The following is a 17,652-nucleotide window of genomic DNA, read 5'->3' on the forward strand; positions in this document are numbered from 1 at the left end:
ACTTAAATCTCCTATTTTCTTTTGGGCAGTTGTGTGTTTTTGTATCAGAAAATACAGTGATCTATAGTGTGTTTAATAAGTGACCAAATTGTTAGTTTCAGCATTTGTAATCGACGTGTCAGGCTGTCTTGATATACATCCCTAACCCACTGTTTACTACCTATGTGCTGTTGAGCAAATCTTTTAACCTCTCTATATCGTCACTTTCCAAAATTGTATTGAGATCACACAACTAGTAAAAATAAATGAGACCAAGCATGTACAGTGCTTAGCCCAGTGCAAGGTGTGTGATGGCACTCATAAATGTTAGTCATCATCATTGTCCCTTGTATTATTTCCTAGTATTTTGTGCTTTTCCCCCACAGGATACAGGGGCTCACTAGGTTCTCTGGCTTCCACAGACAGATCTTACTCTATCATTCCTGCACTGATTGTTTTAGTATGCCCGTGCCTTCATGCTTATTTCACTGGGTCCAGACTTCCATGTTACCCTCTCTCTCTGAACTACTCCTACTCTTACTCGAATGGCTTTGTCTTGCCTTTCTGTTTTTTCATTTTCCATCACTCATTTGGAGTGTTAAACCAGTTCTGTATTATTATTCTATGAGTCTTTTTACTACTAGGTGGAAATTTTGGCATCATGCTAAATGATTAATTTAGCACCCGCTTAAATAGCTGGGCTATTTACATATGTGTAATGGTGTGTGTGGTGCTGCTGTGTTTAATTCATCCATCGGAAATTTGGCAAAAGCTTGTGGTGTCACAAAGCCATTAATAAAAACAAATCCTAGTTTCTGTTAGCCCACTTTTTAAATTTTCCATGAAGATTATTTCAATCTTTGAAAAATAAAAATTAACATAATTTTATTTATTGAATATTTGAAAAACTACATTCAACTGTTGATCTTATTTTTTTGTGTTAGTTTAACATTTTTGTTTATCTTTAAAAGAGGTATCTACCACTCTCAATTCCATTAGAAACATGTAATCTGCAAAGCTAATTTAAAATATTTTTCTGAAAGCTTGGAAACTGTTTTTCATGTTAATATATTACATTGTATAGATAATAGTCACTCTTGTTACATAGCATGTAATCTCACAAAGTATCTTTCCTATTTCCCAACCCCTACTCTCTGACATTTTGCAGCCCCCATCCCCACAAGTAGAAATAAAAAAAGCTGTCATGATAAATCCCCTGTAGGATCCTGGGGTAAAACATTCTAGTGCCATAATAATGAAACACTTTATGTGTGGGAAAAGAATGATAGAAATAACAACTGTGCCACATCAGACCTCATTAAAGTCAATGAACTGCAACATCAGGCTGTTTGTAGTCTTGAACAGTTTCTATGGAATATTCTACTATATTTATTATCTAGATATTAAAAACAGCAACAAAGATAACCCCTCATTTTCTGGAATTCCATTTCTGGAAACAAAGCATTGATATAAAGCCCAGAAAACATTGCACTCAGTTTGGAAATCCATTTCTTTTATTGTTTAAGTGCAGTAGTATTTTCCAGTATGTCCTTGTGAGAGTCTCCGGTTATCTCATGAATGTGATCAGTTTTTCCTAGTTATGAAATTAATAAATATCAACTAATTCTCAGTTAAACTTGACATACTTCATTTAATCCTGGCACCACAAAGAACTAAACTTACACTGCGATAACTGGGAATAAGTTTTAGAAGGTAATTTTGGTTTACTGACCTCTCTCCACAGGAGTAGAAACTCAACCAATTTAAAAATAACTCTAATGATCACATAATGTTGAGAATTAGATTTACCACAATTCTGATGTAATCTATTTGTATTTATTTAAAACATCTTAATGGCAATTGTGAAAATTTTCACTTTATTTCAAATTGAGGCCAGGCACAATGGCTCATGCCTGTAATCCCAGCACTTCTGGAGGCAGAGGCAGGTGGATCACATGAATTCAGGAGTTTGAGACCAGCCTGGCCAACATGACAAAACCCCATCTCTACTAAAAATATGAAAAAAAAAAATTAACTAGGCGTAGTGGTCCCAGCTACTCGTGAGGCTGAGGCAGGAGAATCACTTGAACTCAGGAGGTGGAGGTTGCAGTGAGCCAAGATCACACCACTGCACTCAAGCCTGGGTGACAGAGTAAGACTCTGTCTCAATAAGTAAATAAATAAAATTGAAAAAAATATAGAAACAAATAAGAGTCCTGCTCTCAGTGCATTTCACGAGAAAGATAACATGCTTTTCCAGAAGGGCATACCTTGCTGCTTAATAACTCTCTTAGGCCAGACACGATGGCTCACACTTTTAATTCTAACTCTTTGGGAATCCAAGGCAGGAGGATTGCTTGAGGCCAGGAGTTTGAGACCAGTCTGGGCAAGAGTGAGACCTTGTCTCTACAAAAAAATAAAAGACTTAGCTGGTCGTGCTGGTGTGTGCCCACAGCCCAAGCTGTTCAGGAGACTGAGACAGGAGAATCGCTTGAGCCCAGGAGTGTGAGGTTACAGTGAGCTATTATCACCACTGCACTCTAAGTAGCGATGTTCAACACCACTTACACTGTCACCAGCCTCAGTGACAGAGTAAGACTGTGTCAAACAAAAAATTTTCCACATGAGAAGTATATTCTGGAATAACTCGCCCATTTTCTTCTAAAGCACTGACTACTACACCAAGGAATATTACATTTTACATTTAAACCAGTACACACTTACATATCCTCTCAGTTGGTTTTAGGTGGTCTAATGTATATACTGATAATGCACCCACATTTATTAGCCACTTGAAGAGAGTTTTTTTTAAATCTTTTTGTACCTTCCATGGGCTTTATTGTGTTTTATCTTCATTCGGTGAACATAGTTTCTGCATATTCTTTATGTTTTATAAATTTTATGTGGAACTATCATGAATCCCTTGGTATAAAAGCTTGAAAATAAGCATATTTATGAAAGGACTATTCATAAAATGAAATATTTGGTATTTTTATTTGATTTAAAAAATATCCTCTAGGAATTTCGCAAAACAAATCTAATTACTTTAGGGGAACAGTATATTACAAATATTCATAACTTTATTAAAATTATGTTGCTCTGATTAGGTTATACAAATAAAAATTTGGCAACTTAATTTTGTTGTTTCTAACTAAAATACTGTAAAAATCTTACTAGCAAACAATTAATTTAAATACGTTTATTACTTTAATAATGTGTAAGGAAATAGTCCCTCAAACATTTGTTAGTATATCTTTTGTATTGTTAAAAATAAGGAAGAGAGACTTTTCCAAATTTTCAACTCATTATCTTTAAAATGATTACTGTATATCTGAATAATACTCTGTAGTGAGAGTTATGGAACTTGGCTATTGCAGGCTGAAATTATTTCCTATTATTTATTATGATTAACTTCGTTTATAAACTGACATTCCACAGAAATTAAAACTTGAGGAAATTTGAAACAAAAATACACACATAAAAGATATTTAAAACAAACAACCCTGTATTATGTATAGTAGAGTACATGCTGATTGAGAAAATCTTGGGAAATAAATCTCCTGAATAAAAAAAAGTCATTTCTTCTAAAAAATTAATGTATTAGGTTGGTGCAAAAGTAATTGTGGTTTTTGAAATAACGTTGGTGTGCATCAAATAGCTCATAGGCAGTGCTCCTTTAAAGTTTTCTAAGTGGTCAGCCTCATGCCTGCTGCTGGAGATACAAGGATGAACAAGAGAATTTCTCCCTTCATGAGCTTACAGTCTAGTGGAAGGCTGTCACAAGGATTAGTAACACATCTGTCTAAGTAGCGATGTTCGAAAAATACAAGGTGGGCCATTGATAAAGTACTTTGGAAAGTTCGGGCTGGCTGTGGCCGGTTGTGTCTGTGGAATGTGAATTCGAAACTGACAGGCAGCGTGATGAGCTACTTTATTAAAATTATGTTTCTCTGATTAGGTTATAAAAAATAAAAATTTGGCAACAATTTTTGTTGTTTCTAACTAAAATACAGTAAAAATCTTACCAGCAAACAATTAATTTAAATACATTTATTAGTTTCATAATGTGTAAGAAAATAGTCCCTCAAACATTTACTGGTTTGGAATCAGGAAGCTGGGATCTGCTGTGTGGGACTGTGGGCAGGTTTTTCACCTCTGTTAGGCTCAGTTTTACATTTGCAGAAATGTGAATCATTTATAAACTTGTTTTAGCCATGGAGGTTTTACTTTAAATGGTTGCAATTCAGTAGGGCAATCTGGAGCTGCTCTGATGGTCCACGTTCTAAGCAGAGCATGAAAACCTTTGGCTCATATGACCTCGTGGGTCTGTTGTAGTACAGACATTTTATGAGTATGGAGAGAATAAATTTTAGTTAGTGTTCTACTTCTACCAGGCATTGCCATTTAAGCCTTTTACTTCTAATTGTGGAATGAAAGGCTTTGGTCCATCTTGAAGGAATTTCAGGCATTAAGCAAGCAAACAGGTGGGAGGACTTTGGGGAGAGCTCTGAAATTAATCTGTGCCTGCTTGTAAGGTTAATCCAGAGGACCTGAAGGTAAACCTGGTTTAGTCTCTGAACGTAGCTGGAGGATGGGGGAGGTTGGTTGAGAAAGGATGATCCGCTGTCTCCTCTGCCCAGACAGGTTCCTCCCTCCCAAGAGCCAGCTGCAGCTGTTGGCGACCTGTTCAGGGATCCTCTGGGGTGGAGGAGCATCTTGGGTTTGCACACATTTGTCCTCCAGACTTCCCTACCCCAGCGTGCGTCCATCAAGAGGGCTGCTCCATCTGCAAAGAGCTTCATCCTCACTCTGTCCCTCCCAGACCACAAGTTCAGTTTCCTGCCCTTTCCTTTGCCGTAACATCTCCGTTTTCTGCCTCGAAAACTCTGAATGAGAGTATTTTTTTGGAACATTTTCTACTGTTTGAGGTATTTTATGATTTTTTTAATCTAATGTACTTAAAGTTCCCTGTGCTTCTGGGGATGAAGCTTCTAAGTTTCAGCTTTTTATTAGAATGTGTCAAAATCTTACTATTTTAGCAATCTTACTATGTTTAAAAACCTTACTATTCTTATTGATGAATATGATGGTAATATAGCACGGAAATGGTTTATAAGCTTCAACACATGAATGAAAAATGAAAGAAACACTTGTTTAGTATAATGTAATAGCAGTTTACAGTTTCATCCTCACAATAATCATACAGATGGGGCAGAATGAGTATTATTTACCAGATAGCAGATTAAAATCAAAGAGATTAGTTGAAAGTCAGCTCAATTCACATAGCAGTGAAAAATCCATAGGTTTTTAACTCTGTGTTCCATGTTGTCTTTAGTATATTAAATTGCCTCTTTGAATAGTATAATTATAAGGTGATATTAATCTCTTGCAATCTTGTTCACATACATAGTCAACTTTTATAAAATTATCAAGTAGAATCACAATGGACTAAAAAGAAAATATAAATAAAGTAAAAGAGGGAGCTGATATTTATTGAACACCTAGTGTGTGTCTTTATATTCATTAATTACCTCCTCCATTCAGTCAGGAATTTATCGTCTAATGGACCTGTGTCAGTGGCGACGACCGTTAAGCCATTCTTGTAATGAGGTAGCCATCTTCTCCCTGTTCTCAGGTGTTTATGACAACATACACCTAAGCAAAATCACCCAGGGCGTGAGCCTTCCCTTTGCTTTTTATCCACATGATACCTGCTCTCCAAAAGCAGATCCAGCCAGAAATGTGTGTTGAAATAGAAAACAAGAGGTCAAAATAAAACACCTAACCAATGATTAATTCTGAAACTTTTCTCTAAATATTTCCTGTGTGTTTGTTGTAAATGTTTATAAAAGGTAAAAATATTTTCAAAGAGAAATAACATCACTGTGAAAAAATCTCTTACTGGAGTGCCAAGAAAGATTACGTTTAAACTCAGCCTTGAAATATTATACTCTTAGGAGTGGAGAAGAGTGAACAGATCCAAGTAATATGGGTAGAATTGACAGGTTTTGGTAATTCATCTGATGAGCCAGGGAAGAGTATTCCAGGTACTTCCAGTAACCACCCACCTCACGATCATATGAGGGCCCATAGAGTGGCTTATGTTTCCTTCTAGGTACATATCTAACTTTAGAGAAGAGCCTTATCAAGGGAGTACATCATTAGTGAGGAACTGGAATGGTTTAGGAAGCTTTCCTTTGTTAATTGATGAACTGGGTCTGTCTGAACTTGGGTTTATAGTCACTGGTTTTTAAATAATTACCATGATGGCAAATTTTTACTAATTCTATCTCAGGCTGACAGTTTGCATCTATTTTTGAAAGTTAGCAAGAACTCTTTCTGAAGCATGAATAGTACCAATTGTCCTGAATTTTCTAACACTGAAGAGCAATCTGGTTTTGTCGTCTCTCTCTGTTTTCTGTAATTCATTCTTCATTGAATGAATTTTCTGCTTGTAAGTTTTCACTTCCTCTGTTGCTGATAGCTTCTGTTTTTTCTCTTCCCATTCATATTCTTGAGCCAGTTTATTTTGCAGAGTCATATCTTTCTGCTGATAGAATTTACTGAGAATTTCTGTTGCAAAGATCTGGCCAAGTTTAGTGAATGAGAACCATGTTCCAACTTCTGTATGTGTTCATACAGCTCATGCCTGGCTGACAATTCATTACTCAGTTTGGAATGGAAATGGCTACTATCTTTTGTGACAATTGTTAACATCAGTTTTGTCTGATTTCTCTTTTCTGATTTGTTATCTTCTCACTCTGTTCTGCCAGCTATCCATTGCCAAATTCGTCTCATCCATTTCATTTTTATTATTCTTTTTGTCTTTAAAATCAGAAGCAAGATCAAATTATTTGATCTGCACAGTAGACTTCTTCAAACATCAGATTATTCTCTTTGTAAGTAAGATCTTTACCTAGACTTTTCTGAGAGTTTTGTATAATTTATTAGTTCACCAAGCTCAGTATAATGCTCCCTGCAGTTTTCTGATTCCGATAATAATTATAACCTGCTTTTCTTAAATCCAGTATTTTCTTTGTAAATTCATTAGTTTATATTCCATCTTCTCATAACTTAGTTTAAATTCATTTTCTCTGTCAAATATTATGACATTCTTTGTAAAACCCTACCATATTCAATAGATATCTGTCTTGCCAAATGCCATTTCAGTTTGCTTGCATCCTGTTCTTCAATTCTCAATATGACAAGCAGATTTACCACAGCATTTGATTCATTTCTTTAAACCTTCTGATTGAATATTTAATTCAGATATGTTCAGAAATATTCGTATTTTGGTTTTTGATTTCTTCAAAAGATGAGTGCTTCTTTAATCATTTTTTTTCATAATCTCTCTGTTAAATAAAATAAAAATTTATTCAAGTTATTTCTTAAACATTTGTGCAATATATTGTTTTTATTTGATGAAATCTACTGTTGAAAGACACATTCTTCAGGGGGAAAATGGCAAAGAAGCTAATTCCCAATAAATAAGTAATAATTAGAGGCCTCTAAGACATGTTGTAAAAATCAGGGCTGGGCCTTTCTGGTACCTTTGTTGTAGGTGAGACAACAGTCAGTCAAAGTACTTTCCATTATAATTTCCCTCTGGTATTTCCTAACTTTTTTTTTTTTTTTTTGTCTTTGAATATTCCTAAGTTTCTCCTTCCACATAGTTAGGGTGAACTATTTTTACATGCCACTTGAAATATAAGTTAAATCATAGGACTACTATATTCAGTTTTGGAAAATTCTCATCTGTCATCTCTTCCACAATGGCTTCTAATGGTCCTACCATGTGAACCACAGACATTATAAGTATATAGTGGTTGCTAGAGAGTTCTTAGTTTAAGTGATGTTGTACTAGAAAAAGTATAATTCTTAGTCTTAAGGAAGTTTTATATATCAGATTATGTCTCTATGTGTATATGTGTGTGTGTTTTTGAGACTTACTGTGTGTAAGGGATTGGGAGGAAACTAACTGCCCCACTGATGTTTTTATTTCTCATGATAGTGTTTCCATGTGGGAGCCGGTAGCTCAGGATCACATTGAAAGTCGCCTGGATACTAAGGCCTGTGCTGCTTGTGTCTTGAACTTTCTAAAGTTTGGAAGTCATCAGTCCTACTTAGCAGCTCATTCTTTAAAATCAGGCAGTTCTGTATTTTCCTTGGCTTTCTTCTCCTGGCAAATATTATAAGACCTCAATTCTCATTGTGGGCTAATTATTCTCTTCTATTTGCCTGAACCATAATTCAGTGCAAGGCTACTCCTGCCCAAGGAAATGAGGACAGAAATTATATAATTGAGAATAATGGCTTGAAAGCCATGAACGTCTAGAATCTTGTGCTAAGTCTGATACATACTAGCTTGGTGGTCTTTACCGGTAACTCACTGGGAAAAAAAAAAAAGTTTTATTTCTCTGCTTTTAAAATGGGATCATCATAAAGGCTAACTATTTATTGAATGACAATAATGACCTTGCCCTTGTAGAAAAATCAGATCTATAATTACTACCTAAATACTGCCCTATTAAAAAGGTTGTGATTTTATTCAGGTGGTTGTTGATCAGTAAAATTCCAATATATTCACATTTAATGAGGTATAAATATTTGTAAGGATTGTTTTCCATTACTAATATATACATTTAACTAACTGCCAACTAAACATTTTCAGAAAATTATGATGGATCTGACTGAAAAGAAACTATAAATCATTTGGACTTAGTACTTTTAAATTATTAATCAGTACTTTAATTATTCATATACTGAAAGGAAATATTCCTTAGAAACATAAAACTCAACACTAACAATTTTCTTAGCAAACTCTTTCTTTACTGATGATATTAAAGCAGGATGAACAAAAATTCCGAATCATTGGTGTTAAGTAACCCTAGATGATCATGTATCTAGAGTAGCTTTTATAATTAAATGAACCTTAAGAGTTTTGCTGAAACACGAAAGACAGTACTGACCTTTACAAATATCTGGTCTCTTTCTTGAAATTGGTAGATAAAAACAATGAGAAAATATATATAAATTATTTACTAGACATTTTGGTGGAACCAGGAAAAAAAGTTAAACTACACTCAAAACATTATCCTTTGTATTTCAGGCCCTCCAGGGAAACGAGGTAAGAGAGGCCGAAGAGGAGAATCTGGTAAGTCTCTCTTTCAGCTGCTCTATGTCACTCATGTTCTGGTTAAGTTCCGGCATCTGTTCTTCCTAATTAATGATAATATTGTCTTGTTGGAGGTTGTATGTGTGCGTTTAAATCTTCTCTGCTAGACCTAGTTGTTTTTTTTTTTTTTAATCTTCTTATTTCTATCAAACTGCAGAAAGGGGAAGTTTGCAAAGTATTGTTAATTGCAGTTTAGTAACAATTGGTACCCATTTGGGGCTTATTTACTGGGTCAAGTTAAGTCTGTCCTTTCTGTGTACAATGGAGGGTTTCTCAGCTGCACACAGTGTGATAACATCAGCCAGGTTTCCATCGATGTAGGTGGTCAGTAAATGTAGGTCCTTTGCAAAAACATCTGCCTTGGGACACTAGGGCATGTGTCTTAGAAAGCTGTGTTGCTATTTTATCCAGTTGGCACAATTTTGTCATGCTTTTACTCCCATTGTTTTCAAAATTTGAGAATGTGTTATCCTTCTTGTACAACCATGGAATTTTCTTAATGACAGGAGCCTTAGTAATCAATCCAGAATTTCCATTTTGTAGTTGAGGAAATGGAGGCCCATAGCAGTCAGGTGATTTGGCCAAGGCAGAACTTGAAACGGAACCAATTGTCCCGATTCCTACTTCAGGACATTCTTGCTTTCAGGTCAAATCCCTGTATGTAAAACAAATCTCCAATGTAAAACAGAAAAGTCAAGTAAATTTCTTTTGAAACTGAGGTGATCTGTATAAATGAGTTCACTTACTGTTTTTCTTTTTTTTTGGAAAGTGACCACATAAAGTCTTATGAGGCCATTAATTCTTCCATGCAAGATAAAGTAATTTAAGATTTGACTCTAGCATGCCGTAAATTATTTTTCAGTATTTTCTCTAAATATTTATCAATATTAAAAATAATCAATTACTAAGTATTGAAACAGAAACATTAACCTATCAAGAAGAGCTGATAGCAGATTGATGTGTGGTTTTTTCCTTGCCTCATGTCCTCTTCCATTTTAAGAAAGATGTAAAAGTAAAAAGTGTTTATGAAAATTTATTAATTTGAGCAGTGTAGTTACTTTTTTTTTTTTTTTAAAGAGTATTATCAAAAGCTACCTTTAAAGCTCATTGAATCTAAATAATTGGAAACTTGTGTAGGTATTCCTTCATAAAGTGTAAAGTTTTCTAATAAAGGATACTGTATAAATTTGTTTTGAGGAAAAAGAAATGATAAAACATTAGTGGAATCATAATCATAGAAATGATCTTTGATTGTTGTCAAAAGAAAGAGGATTATGGGGGAAAAGTGAAAAATTTATGCTTATACAAAGTTTCTTAGAAAATAAAAGCCAATTTCCAACTTCCTAGCTACAGCTACTTAGAACTGGTATTTTAATTGAGCATAATGGTATGTGAAATATTTAAAATTGTCTTAGACTTTGCCTGTTTTGATGGTTTTAAAGAAATTTACATAAACATGAGGAACTAGACTTTTATATATTTATAATAGTGTTGAATAAAAAATTCTAAGGACAAATAATAGGTACATTTCTCATTTGGCTGTTTTATCAAACTCAAGAAGTTATATATCAATTCTCTATAACTGGTCTATCATAAATTACCAAATATTCTCATAATTCATACTTATCTAAACTTTTATAAATTAGTCTTTACTTAAGATATATGAACCTCAGTAATTCATAGACAGGCTTTAGGCAATCTAAAAATCACTTGAAATTTTATGTAAAATTTTGTGTACAATTATAAATTTTTCTGAAATGGTCTCAAAGGTTCCATGGCCTAAAAACGGTTAAGAATCAGTGAATTTTTAAAAACTTCCATGTCTGTTATATCATGCTGATTATGCTCATATCTTTTGTTTGATCTTAATATTTTGTATATTCACTAACTCATCTCTCTCCCTCTTCTTCTCTCTCCACCTGCTCCCCCGATAGGTCCTCCTGTAAGTACGTTTGCTGCACTTTGGCTTGTGTGCATTTATCAGGATCACGTATGTTAAAACTTTGTTAAAACACAAAAATATAGCCTATATGTCTATTAGAAAAATGTTACTGACCTTTTAAGAGTATACTTAAAGTTTGGAAAATTATTTTTTAAATACACAGTTTTGTGATCATGTGATATGTTAGAATGCAGTGTATGTCCATTTAAATTTGTTTTAAATTTTTTTATTTCCATAGGTTATTGGGGAACAGGTGGTATTTGGTTACATGAGTAAGTTCTTTAGCAGTGATTTGTGAGATTTTGGTGCACCCATCACCTGAGCAGTATACACTTTACCCTATTTGTGGTCGTTTATCCCTCACCCCCTTCCCACCTTTTCCCCTGAGTTCCCAAAGTCCATTGTGTCATTCTTATGCCTTTGCATCCTCATAGCTTAGCTCCCACTTATGAGTGAGAACATACGATGAAAAACATTTATTTCTGATATGATCACACACCAATACCCTCATGAGATTTTTGGATAACTTATGAAGCTTCTGATTTTAAATCCTTTTCCTGGAATTCTGAGGTTTCTTTTGCAAGCAAATCTCCAAGCTATTTCACACTTCTTTTTTCATCTGTTTAAACTTGTATCTGAAATATTTGCATTTGCCAGTCTACCAAATGTAGATGGCAACATGATCATGGAAATGATACCCCCAGTGAGCTTGGACCAGTCCTCCCTCCTTAGGCAACACTTCTTTTGAAGTCTGTTGGAGTTTTGCCTGCATAAAGAACATGAGATGGAGCCCTTGGAGAGTTTCACTTTCTTTTTTCTTTCCTAGAGTAGGTCATAGCTGCAGCATTCCAGTCTGCTTTGCACTCACAGGAACAGATTATCTTGTCAGCTCTGAGCTGGATGTGTTTTTGAGTAATATGCTGGATAACTGCATCTGACCCCAGTGTTTATACGGTGCACTGTGCATTTACAGTAGCAATGATCATTGGCCTTGAGATATTTTCTCATCCTGGATAGCCAGTTTGCTCCAGGGTTTGCAGACTCCACATTGGCAACTTATCTAACAGGCCAGCATGGTCCAGGGAGAGGGGCTTAGCGTATACTCGTTTACTTTATTCAGAGGAAACATTGGCTTCCAAATATCTTTTGCAGTCTTCCTGCCACGTTCAAGGATGGAACATTAATCATGTTAGAAATGACTTTGCTTCTGTAACTGACTTTCAGCTCTTGCTTAATGCTAGGCAGATGGCATGCCCTAGGTCTAAGAGTCTTTACTTTTTGGCTTCATACTTAAGTCTCTTCATGTTAAATAAGTAACAAACCACTACTACCCAGAGGAAACTCCTGAGGTTACGGCTGGAGTAGAATGTTCAAGGCTTCTTTTTGTGGAATCCACATTAGCTATGCCAAGAGGTAGTTAAATCTCATTTCTGCCTTATGAATTCTTCAGAATTCTAGTACTTCCTCTTTGATTCCTCGAAAATTCAAGCAACCATATAGTTGTCGCTTTTTTGAGGCCATTAGTCCAAATTTTCTACCTAAAGATGTCAATTGTTCCTCCTTTTCTTATTATATATAAATAATTAGCATTAAGCCCCTTATGTAAGGCAAGCAGTATTCTAGGCACTTTGCATGTATAATATCATTTTGTTCTCACACCAACCCTCTGATGTTACCATTCCTATTGTTCAGTGAGGAAACAGGCTCATAGAGGTTAATTACCAAAGGTTGCACAGCTAAAGGATTTGCAAAGTTGAAATTCAATTAGATATGTCTGATTTCAGATCGATTCAGTTTACCACTTTATTCCATTCCTTATGAATTATAGTTGTGTTATAACATGGATCATTGTTACATGGGTTTGTCAGGCCATGGGTGAAATCATATTCTTTCATTAAAATAATCACATATAATATAAAATTATGGCCAAAAATGCAAAATGGCTAATCTATAAAACATGTATTGATACTGTCCCACCTTGACTACATTTTAAAGAAGTTATAATATGTTTGGCAAACAGCATCAAATCCAATAAATAAAGTATAATCATGAGTTTCCATACTGACTGGAAGATAATTCAAGTTGCTTATATTTGATAAGATGAAAAAACATTGATTGTACAAAAGAGAAAAAACATTGATTATGCTATCTTTACCAATAAAATAGAAGCCTACCATAGTACTTAGGACCCAATATCATGGGCTTCCTTGTGGGTAAAATACATTACGATGAAATCCTCTTGAGTCTCCAATTCCTAAATCTCCACATATAATATCTAAAAAGTATCTGCCTTCCATCACATTTTGCTTTAGAATAGGTGGCTTTATAACAAATTTCTGGCATGTTTTTATATCGGAGTAAATATTAATGAACAATGGGATTATTGCAATTAGATAACTTTATCAGCAATATGTTTATTTAGAGACAATACCCAATTACTGACAATTTGAATTTCTAGGGACTATTCCTATTTTTACATCACCTTAATTTTATGTACAGTTAACCCTTGAACAATGTGAGGGTGAGGGGCACCAACCCTCTGCTCAGTGAGAAATCCACAGATAACTTTTGACTCCCCAGAACTTTACTACCAATGTTGTAAAGTTGATAGAAAACCTTACCGATAACAAACAGTTAATTAATATACATTTTGTATGTTGTATGTATTACATACTGCATTCTTACAATAAGCTGGAGAAAAGATGTTATTTAGAAAATCACAATGAAGAGAAAATACATTTACTCTTCATTAAGTAGAAGTGGATCATCACAAAACTCTTCATCCTCACCATGTTCACATTGAATAGTCTGAGGAGGAGAAGGACGAAAAGGGGTTTGTCTTGTTATCAGCAGAGAAGGAAAACTGGCATATAAGTGGACCAATGTGGTTCAAACCCATGCTGTTTAAAGTCAACTGTTTATTTTTTCCTTTCACTTCTTTTGCCTGAACTAAAATCTGACACTTTCCGTAATTTTATTTTTAGAGAAATGTATTGTCCTACTTTATATCTTTTAAAACATTATTCAACTATCTCCACAAGTAAGCTATCGAGGGATATATTGTCATCTTAATCACAGTTGCCCTAGCCTCCATTCTGCACTCTAAATATAAAGCACAAAATTGGTCTGAGAAGTTAGTCTTGCTTCTGGTGAGCAATCCTTGGCACAAAATCTACGTCAAGTAAATTTCTCAAACTTCCTTCTGGCCTGCAGTTCCCATGGTGCTGTGGCTTCATGTGTACAGACAGATTAGAAAGTGTAACCTGGGGTCTTGATGTGTATTTTGCTGTCATTCACTTTCACTTCATTATGGAATGTGCTCCAACAGTGCAAGAGACATTTGGGCACTAATTCAAACAAACAAACAAATGAACGAACAAATAAAAAATTAGATGGCCCAGGGGATAATGGCAGATCTCCCTGTAAGATTAAAAGAAACAAAAAAGTATTAATGATAAAATTTAATTTAGCAACCATATATTTACAACTTTACTTAGAATGTTTTGGAAAACTTGGATATATTCCACTAGAATTATGTGTGGATATGTAACTATGTGTTTCTTTTGTCAGTTTTTGTAGTCTTGCATATTGAGATCATTTATAATTTAAACTTGAAATACAACTTGAACTAGATCCCGTGTATCAATTTACTCTCTAGGAAGCTTTCAGGTTATTACTTAGCCTTATCTATTTTGATACACACACACACACACAAAATCAGAGGAGTCTGCTAAAAATGGCTGCAACAGAGCAATTTTGTGATAATGTATGTAATTTGTTTTTAAGTGAACATCAGATACTTTTTTCTATTTTCTTTCTCATAAAGGTAACACATACTGGAATATTGTTCTAATGGACTCTATGCATGTGCTTTGAGCATCTAGCTCAGATATCACAACTGTATTTGCTAGAATGATTTGTCAGTCCATTGTATTATATGACTGTCAAATGGTACCTTCTGTTTTGGATCATTTAAAAATAAGTTTCTACTTTAATAGGAGGCAGAGAGAGTTTGATCAAAATTTACAAAATGACTTTAGGGTTTTTAAATGGAGCAAATTTTACACATAGTTTTGATCTTTTTCAGAGTCAATAGTGGGTACAGTCTCTCTGTCTCTTTGTCCCAAAAAGAAGTGTTATTCTAAAATTCACAGGTCACAGAATCAAGCAAGTCCTGTAACTATAGCCAGAAAAGAGCCAGGAGACCTTTTTTTAACTGGCTGTTTTATTTGTATCAGTCTATCAAGCCCTACAATGATGCTTGACTGACAGGGATATGATGTTATTGTTGGTCGTGTAGAACCCTCTGAGGTGTGAAATACGACTCTGTTGTGCAGCCTGCTCTGTCCTGTCCACCTTTAACAATTGTCAACTCGGTTTGAACCCTAGAATCTTGTTGACAGATGAATGAAGCAGACTTGGCCAAGTTAAGCTTACAATGCTATTTCTGCCAATGTGGTAGATGAATTAGGACAAGAAATCTCAGTAGAACTTTTAGATGAAAACCTCTGATACCTTTACTGCATATTGAAAAAATGATAAGATTTTTAAGTCAAATTATGTCTTTTCCTGATATACTAATAACTACAATTTATAGCAGCTACCTACCATGTGTCACTTTACATACCAGTTCTCAGACCACCCTGTGACCTAGGAGTTACTATACCTATTTTACAGAGGAGAAAGCTGAGGATTGGACCAGTCAAATCATATACCCAAGGGTGCATGCACATCTAGCAAGAGGCAGAACGGAAATATGAACCCAGGTCTGTTCCTCTTCAAAGTCCCCCATATTTCTATAAGATGTTTTTCAGGCAAGTAAGGTTTAAGTGATACCACCTTCTTTGTAAGCATCTTCTTTGTTGTATCTTATCCTATCCTCATCCTGTATGGTTCATATTAAGCTCTTAGTTATTTGTAGATCTTACATCTTATGCCTGCTCTTTTAAATTGCCAGTTACTCAAAACAAACTCATAAATCATCTCATTATCATTTAACAGAAGCAAATCATGTGGAGGTATGAGCTTTGCCTCTTTGAGTTAAGAAAACTAGGTATAAAATTTTCTTGAAGTTTTTAAGCAAATATTCCTTTAATTACTCCTTTGTTATATTCCTACTTAATTATTATAATATTTAAACATTTATATTTGGACTCAAAGAGTGTGCTTTTCAATGTGCAGTAACTGTTACTTTTTCCTATAATAACAGGGTGTTATGATTATTGATGGAGGGAACAAACTATTTATCTTGTAGGAGGCAGTATGGGTGTAAAATACCAGCATAGCCAGATCAATTCAGTCATTATAACAGTCACCATAACAAACCAAAGAAGCAAAACTGAGAGAATTAATTTGCCCTGAAAGGCTGTTTGGGGGTAGAGTTTTAATAGAATGATCTCAGGCTGTCACTTGTCAAATGAACAACTCAGGTTGTTCATTTTGAGACCCTGCACACTGATTTGTCTTCTAGGCCAGAAAGCAGAAAAAGAAAAAGAATATAACTATGAATGTGCACATCGAAGAGTTTCTCTAGTGTCTTTTCCTGTCTTCTGTATTGAGTGGTTTGGGCTTCCGTGTTTGTAGAGGGCACTGTGTCTAGTGGCAGTCTGTTTTAATGCTTCCTCTGCTATCGTTTCTGTAGATGTAGTGCCAGGTTAAGCAGAATTTTGGAATTCTGGAAGTGACAACATTAAGGGGCAAAGAGCTGCAAACTGAGCTTAAGTAAGGCTGTTAAAGTAAAAAAAAAATTTAAAAATAAAATTTTAAAAAGGAACAAGGAAGAAGAAATAGACATACAAAAATATTGACAATTTTTTTCAACATTATTTTTTTCTTACAGTCTATTTCTGAATACCATCTGTTTTAGAATAACTTTAGCTGTTGTAACAGACGGACCTTAAGATGTTAGTGGCTTACCACAGTAAAAATTCATTTTCTATGCATAGTGATGGGCAAGGCTCCTTGCAGGAGCCCAGACTGCTGGAGACTCTGCCATCTTTAACACGTGTGTTCCAAGGCTATCTTGGGCATGGATGCACCGCCATAGATAAGGAAAGAGCAGTGGGTCAGATGGGAGGATTCTTTTGACCATTATTGGAAGTTTAGGATTTTATGATTTATATCTCTTCTGACCACATTCCTTTGGCAAGAGTCAAGTCACATGTTCATACCTAACTGCAAGAGAGGGAGAGAAATGTAGCTGTGGGCTCAGAAGGAAAAGTAAACAAATTTGGTGAACAGCCAGTCTCCACAGACCTGAGTCTCCACAGCCCGACTGGAAATAATTCCTGAAGAAATAAAAAGAACCAGAAATCATCACTTGGGAATAATGTGGTCTCAGTCTTGTAACATTTTAGAGAAGAACATTCATTAAAACTATTATCACTAGAAACCTAGAACAGAAAAAAATTAAAGGAACAGGATTTTAAAAAAAAGAGTGACGTAAAAGTTAAAGGGTGGTCTGTAAAAAGAGAAAGGTATTAATGGCAGGTCATGAGACCTAGGCCTTCCAGATTACTTCATAATCTCATTGATGATGAGGACTTTTTATCTTTCA

General features: G+C 34.9%; 1 protein-coding gene across 29 annotated transcripts in view; it reads left to right on the top strand.

Annotated features, from left to right (window-relative positions):
* Window positions 1–17,652, top strand: part of COL25A1 (collagen type XXV alpha 1 chain) — a 505,896-nt gene that overhangs the window by 256,446 nt on the left and 231,798 nt on the right. For all 29 annotated transcript variants that reach the window (XR_001902741.3, XR_647184.4, XR_647185.4 and 26 more), the window contains exons 3-4: window positions 9,089–9,133; window positions 11,089–11,096. Coding sequence is in view for 25 of the 29 variants with exons in the window: in XM_021938695.2 (XP_021794387.2) it covers window positions 9,089–9,133; window positions 11,089–11,096 (53 nt within the window). In the remaining 4 variants the exon portion in view is untranslated. The remainder of the gene's footprint in view (window positions 1–9,088; window positions 9,134–11,088; window positions 11,097–17,652) is intronic.

Source organism: Papio anubis, chromosome 3, assembly GCF_008728515.1.
Source record: "Papio anubis isolate 15944 chromosome 3, Panubis1.0, whole genome shotgun sequence".
Lineage (NCBI taxonomy): Eukaryota > Metazoa > Chordata > Mammalia > Primates > Cercopithecidae > Papio > Papio anubis.